This window comes from Hydra vulgaris, chromosome 15, assembly GCF_038396675.1.
Source record: "Hydra vulgaris chromosome 15, alternate assembly HydraT2T_AEP".
In the NCBI taxonomy this organism is placed as follows: domain Eukaryota; kingdom Metazoa; phylum Cnidaria; class Hydrozoa; order Anthoathecata; family Hydridae; genus Hydra; species Hydra vulgaris.
In genome coordinates, this window is record NC_088934.1 from 57,410,001 (window position 1) to 57,417,245 (window position 7,245).

Below are 7,245 nucleotides of genomic sequence, written 5' to 3' on the forward strand. Positions count from 1 at the left end.
TTTTCCTCTTTTAATTTTTGAATGAGTGTTTGTGGTTAGCCCATCTTTTCTTCCATTCACCTTCTGCTAGGCCAATATATACTTTTTCTGGGGTGTTAGGGGGGGATACTATACATTTATAAATAACATTAGAGGCTCTACGTTTTCCTATTATAGGGCAGTTTTCTTTCTTTACACAATTGCAGGGTGGGTATTCTTTTGGTCTTTCTGAACTAATTTTTTTGTTGTGGCTTTTTATTATACTTTCGATATTTTTTGTGCAGCTGTAACTCAATTTGATGGTGTTTCAATTGAATAGTTTACTTAGGGGGTGGGATGTTGGAAAGTGTTTGTTGATTAAGTTTAGGAAGATATGTCCGACATTGGTCGAGACGCTTTTACTGTAAGGGGGGTTAAACCATATTATAGTTCCTTTTCTTGTCTTTTTTTCTCTTTTTTGGGGTTTTACTTTAAATTAAAAATAGTGAAGCCATTGCTTCTTAGTTCATCTTCGTATTCTGGTATAGATAAATTAAATGTTTTTTCATTCGAGGAATTTTGTGATAATCTGTTGTTGATAGAGATGGGGATTTGCTTTATTATTTGCGTAGGGTGGTTGGATTCAGAGTGGATGTAACGTAGCTAATCATTTGGTTTTTTGAAAGGTTGCTAGGAGCTTTTTTCTAAGTTAAAGGATACATCTAAGAAGTTGACTGCGGGTAGGTTTGTTTGGATCTCTATTTTAAAACCGATCGTTTTTATAACTTTAATTATGTTTTTTCGTATTCTATCAATTTGTGATCCAGTTTTTTTACGAAGTATCATCAGACCATCGTCACAATATAGTCCAACGTCTTCTTTATTTATTATTTTAGATAGTGAGTCTAATATATATAGGCCCACCAGTTCACAAACTTCGGCACCGTCAAAACAACCCATTGTGACATCAAAGCAGTTGTGTGCTAAGTTTTTGTTCCATGTTTCGTTTTTAAAAAATAGCAAGGACTTTCTGCAATGTTTAATGACTCTGATGTTCTCTTCGCTAATACTTGTGAGTTTTTTTGTAAACAGTACAAGTCCCCGCTTACAGCAACGTAACAAAAAAATGCTTGCTTTGCCTTCATATAAAACTTTGCATAATATTATACAAAGGAAAGCAAAAACTATTAAATAAAAAAACAGAATTTATTTCTAAGTGCCGTCACGAAAACATGTTCTTGCTTGACAACCACGAGCCCAAAGAATAAAAAACCAAACCATGCTCGCAAATAGTTATAGTTTTATAATTGTTTTTGAACGCCACAATGTTTATTGAGTATATTTTTTAACGAAAAAAACAATGTATTTTTTACCTGATGATTGCTAAACGCATGAAACTTTTAGTAGTAAAAATCATGTAGTTATTTTTTTAATCTCGTCAAAAAATCAATTATATATATATATATATATATATATATATATATATATATATATATATATATATATATATATATATATATATACATATATATATTTATATATATATATATATTTATATATATATATATATATATATATATATATATATATATATATATATATATATATATATATATATATATATATATATATATATATTAATTTTCTGATTAAAACTCTGCAAATATATTAAGAAATACAAGAAATAAATTTTTTAATGAATTGTTAGTTATTATGATGTTGAAAAACAGTAGCAGTTTATATTGTTTACTGCTACTTAATCCTGAGTAACATGAATTTAATTACTTAATGATAATTTTTGCATTTCTGTAAAATATATATCAAAACATTGAATATTTGTTTTTTATATTTGAATAGTTTTTTTTTTTTATATGAAAATATAGATTATAATACTGAATATGGATAGTGCAGGGCATGTTGGAGAAGCAAGTGAGAGAAGAATTCTTTTTCTGTTAGGTTAACCTCCCTAGATATTTTTTCAAAACTTGCAACCGTCGGAGAAGTTTGTCACAGAATTTACTGGATTGACCGGAGCCATGCAGTTGCAATCAAAACATTGTCATTCAAATTGAATGTTCTTTGGGGAGTCCAGGCAAGCTTAAATGCAGTGGTGGTATGTGCTATGCTGATAGCAGAAACGAAATATCAAATGTATGCATCATAAGGAACCTGGGTAACATTTGGAACAAGGCAAACTTTAAAACTTCAAGTTAAAACAATTTAAATGTTACATAAGTTAAAAAATGACAATTCTCTGTTGTTTTTTTTAGACATCAAGTTAGCGTGAGAGCTGAAACTGCTATGTTGTCTTCCATATTCCAAGCTAGTAGAGTAGATATTGACATGTGGAACAATTCTATGTTGTAAATGGCAAGGAAAAACCATGAAATTATAGAGATTAAAGCACTTATAGTCAGAAAGTAGATCCTAGAAAAGATAAGGGGTTTAAAGCTTGTTCTTCACTTTGTCACAAAGTTGTTTAAACGGTATACAACGGAAGTCAAGATTTGGAAACAGTAGAAAGGTTGACAATTAGTGGTTCCTCTCCAGAGTCCAGCTCACTTTACTTTCTTCTGGGAATACTTGAAGTATCCTCCTTCAAAGAGAAAGATCAAGTACTGGCTATCCAAAGTCTGGATATTATGACTTGACAGACCAGATCATAGCTTGTTGTGCTGACACAACTCACTCAAACATTGGAAAGTAAATAGAAATATTACAGTTTATTCTGTGTTTATTTTGTGCAATTAGAAATATTGCAGTTTTTTCTCTATCTTGCCCAATTCTGTGGCTATTGTGCTGGTATAATGCTTTAATATATAAATTAGAGGCATATTTTTCTTTTTCTATTTCTGAGAGTAATGACAGAAAATGACAATAATATAAATTTAGGTACCATGTAATGGAACAACATGTCAAGATGGAACTACATGAAGTAACAAAGGGACTCAGAATATCCTCATACAAAAGACATCAAGATCTTCGGCCTAAGATTGAAAAAGGTGTGAATATATTGGCCAACATAGAGAAATTTGAGAACAGACCTGAGTTGCACAACAGCTCTTAAAAAAATATTTTTGACCGATGATTACAAGTATTTATTGCAACTGGTAGCCTTTTACCTCAGAGCAGGTTTGTTAAACTTCAGGTTTCTACAACCAGGTGCACATCACAAAGCAAGATTTATGGCTGATTCATTGTTTCTGTAAGCAATGCAAATGACCAAGATTTACAACCAGTAACTCAGCATCATTGAGATGAGGATGATTCAGAATGAAACAAATTACATTGTGACCTTACACTATTTATTCTTTCTGAAGAGTCTAAATGCAGCTCAGGTTCCATCGAATGATCTTAGAGCATTTAAGATCTCATTGCAGATCATTATAGATCCATTTTACTCCAAAAAGTACAGAATGATTGGCAAAGCTCCTAAACTGTTATCTTTTGCTTTAGCTGACCAGCGCTTAGAAGAGAAAAAGAGGATAGGTATTCTTGTGGAATTGTTAAAGTATGATGTTCCAGAGATGACAAAGAACAACCAGAACCTTTTACACAGGTCTGTCCCCTTTCAGACTTTGTTTCTCAGGAGTCTTATCTCTCTTTTCTCCATCTTGGTATAACCAAAAGATGACGTCAAACCAACATTGTATTTTGAACCAACATTTTTTTAAGAAAGGTTGCAGGTCTAAGCCAGAAAACTATCCCCCTATCTCACTTAAGTTCTGTTCTGTGCAGAGTAATTAAGCACTTAATTTGTTACTGTATGCTTAGCTATATGATATAATCATCACCTTTGAAAATCAACTGGACCTATTTCTTCTGGAATTTTTTCTGCAAAAAAAAAATTATTTGAAATTTATCATACTGGGGTTTCGTTTGTTGCCCTGCTTGCAAGTGCTTAAACATTTGTCACAATTTGCTTATGTTATTACTGTTCTTTAAATAAAACATTTATATCAGTTTTTATCAACAAAAAAAATTTATATCAGTTTTTGACAATTTAGTTAATTTAAACACTTTTTATAAAATTTATAAAAAAAATGGTAAAAATAAAAAAAAAGTAACATAATAAAATAAACAACTAAACTTAATTTTAAAATAGCTTAGATATTAAAAAAAACTTCTACAGGTATTAAAATATACTAAGTAAAATAGTTTGTCTTATTTATAGTTTTATTGTTGCTTATAGTTGTATTGTTGGTTATAGTTTTAGTTTTAGTATTACTTAAAGTTTCAGTTTTGCTTAAAGCTTTAGTGTTGCTTAAGGGTTTAGTGTTGCTTATAATTTAAGTGTTGCTTATAGTTTCAAGGTTGCTAATGTGGTTAGTGTTAATTAAAGTTTCAGTTTTGCTTAAAGCTTTTGTGTTTCTTTAGTGTTGCTTATAGGTTTAATGTTGCTTATAATTTTAGTGTTGCTTAAAGCTTTAGTGTTGCTTATGGAGCTAGTGTTGCTTATAGTTTTAGCGTTGCTTATAGTATTATTGTTGCTTAAAACTTTATTGTTGCTAATGGGTTCAGTGATGCGTAAAGTTTTAGTGTATAGTTTTTGTAAGTTTCATTAAAAAAAAAAATTTGAAAATTAAAATTTTGCCAATTAACCTTAATAAGTTAGAAAATTTTATCATTGTTTAGTTCAAAAAATTGACTGTACTTGGTAGAGTTTATTATTATTTTTTTTAATTTTTTTGGCAAAATAATAAATAAGAGTTTTTGTTTTCAGAAACATCTGATAAATTTGAGTTATTTGCCAACTATAACTAAAGTTTTCTAATCTTCTTTTATTATTTTTTGAGTTAATTCACGTAATAGACTTAATTCAATGTTTCAGTTTACAGTTTACTTGTTTTTTCAAATTAATTTTGCTGATACTTATAATATTCTATATAATAAAAGATTTTTATTAAATTTTTAACATTCAAAGTTATTTTGTACTACATAACAATGCCACTTTTTTTTTTAATGAGTTTGTGAAGTTTTGCATAAACCCCACATAAAAGAAAAAAATAGTTATTGTTGGTTATTAATTAAAAGCAGTATGTTTTTATTATTACTTGTAAAGTTTATTTAGTAGTTTATCGACATTTTGTTCTCTAACTTATTTGCTTTTTAATATAATCAAATTTTAACTTTTCAGCCACAAGAACGCTATGACATTTATATGTCTTACACTTTTAAAGACAGACTTCTTGCAAGTGAAATAGTTAAAAAGTGTGAGAAGTTACATAATGGTATTCGTATCAAACATCCTCAATGCATTAATGAAAATGAAGTATGGCAAGAAGAAATATATAAGGTAATGATATTGCTAGTTTCTGATATATGATGAAAATATTTCTCTTTTTGCTTTTTCTGTGTCTGTGTTTTAAGTTGATTATTTTGTTTGGTTTATATTTTATGCCGATCATTTTGTTACTTCTCTATTTTGTTGTATTATTCTGTTAGGTTGTATTATTCTGTATTTTATGTTAATTATTTTGACAGGTCAGTATTTTACGTTGCTTATTTTGTTGTATTATTTCGTTAGATACATATTTTACGATGACTATCACTTTATAAGACTTAAGTTAATGAATAATTTGTTGTGTTTTGTTAGTGAATCGTTAATGAACAATTTTTGCTTGCGGGTTTTTTATTTTTAAAATTCTATAATATCATAGGATCTTTTTTGTTAAATTGTTAAATGTTATGTTAAATTCTTACATGTTAAACTGTTAAATGTTATGTTAAATTGTTACATGTTAAACTGTTAAATGTTATGTTAAATTGTTAAATATTAAAAAATAAGCAAACTGTTCTAATTGTTTAAAAAAAGCATGATAAATGCTTTTTTTCAAAAAAGATATTCCTTAAGATCCTAAACTCTAATCTGAAAAGCATGTTTCTTCAAAAATAATTTTTCACTAAAGTATAATACCTTGGTCTTTAAAATAAGGTAATTTAAGTTTTGAAAAACATGAACAAAATTAAACAGTATCATTTTATCGAAAATATCTGATTCATTTAAGGCTATCATGAGGAGTTCATGTGTTATTGCTTTGATATCTTCAGAATATTTAAACGATTCCTCTTGCATTGAACAGTTTAATATCGCTCTATGCTCTTCAAGATATCAAAATTCTGGTGAATTGTTCATATTTTATGTTGCAGAGATATCTTTACCTAGTTATATGGGTTTTCATGGATTTTTTGATTGCAGGTTTGTATTTTAAATTAAAAAAATGTTTTGTTTGGGATAGGAACAGCGTTTGTTTTTATTAATGGATATACTTAATTTGATAAAATTTATACCATATATTAAATATTTACATTATGTATTAAATAAAAAACTATATAATTAAAATTTAAAAAAAATTAAATACTATATAGTTAAGTAATTATACTATATATTAAAAAGTTGTACTATATATTTTATACTATAATTGATAACATATATAAATATTATTGTTTATTATTGTAAAATATAAAGTTTTTTAGAACACCTAAGATGTCTTATGACAACTATGTGAAATAAATTTATTATAGGGAAGGTTATGAAAAAGTGATGAATGCTTGCAAAGATGTTTGTCGTTCTCTATTTGGATCAACCATTACTGCTATATGTCCTGATCCTGTTGAAAACAACGAGATGTTGCTTGCTGTTGAGAACGAGGAGATGCTAGCATCAAAGAGCGTTTAGATGATTCTGTTCTGAACGGTTTGGGTGGACCAATGTTTATTAAAAGGGTATATTTATCTCAAAGTGACGGTGGAACGGATGTTTATTTATTAACAAATTTAATATTTATTTGTTTTTTTTTTACTATGTTTTATATTTTATTTTAAATGTTTTTGTAATAAGAATTTACTATATAATTTTTTTAAATAATGTTTACTTGTATTATAATGTTAAAAGTTTTACTAAATTGCAACATAGTTAAACTTTCTATTAAGTATAAAAAATCGTTAATCTGGCATGAATTACCTTTGTTTATTTTGATATAAATAAGGCTGACTTAATTCATACCATATCAACGTTATTACATTCTATACATCACTCTAACAATTATCTATAATCCTGCACAAACCGATAAATCTAAATAATCATTTCATGAGTTTATGTGCTATGAGTTAATGCTTACTGTAAAGTCTGTTTTTGAGGTTTTATAACAGAGAAGGAACGGGAAGGGGGTTAAAAACAACGGCAACGTACGGGGTTTGATTATCTGTTGTCCTCTATTTCTCCGGAAACTTAAATTTTATTATTTTTTATTTTATTTACTTTTTTGCGCTCCCCCAGCTAGGTAC

At 28.0% G+C, this 7,245-nt stretch overlaps 1 protein-coding gene across 1 annotated transcript in view; it reads left to right on the forward strand.

Annotated features, from left to right (window-relative positions):
• LOC136091431 (uncharacterized) overlaps positions 1-6,873 on the forward strand; it is a 47,503-nt gene extending 40,630 nt beyond the window's left edge. The window contains exons 4-6 of the mRNA XM_065819014.1: positions 5,096-5,254; positions 5,967-6,157; positions 6,484-6,873. Of these exons, the coding sequence (XP_065675086.1) occupies positions 5,096-5,254; positions 5,967-6,157; positions 6,484-6,637 (504 nt within the window). The 3' untranslated portion in view covers positions 6,638-6,873. The remainder of the gene's footprint in view (positions 1-5,095; positions 5,255-5,966; positions 6,158-6,483) is intronic.
• Positions 6,874-7,245: the final 372 nt, after the last annotated feature.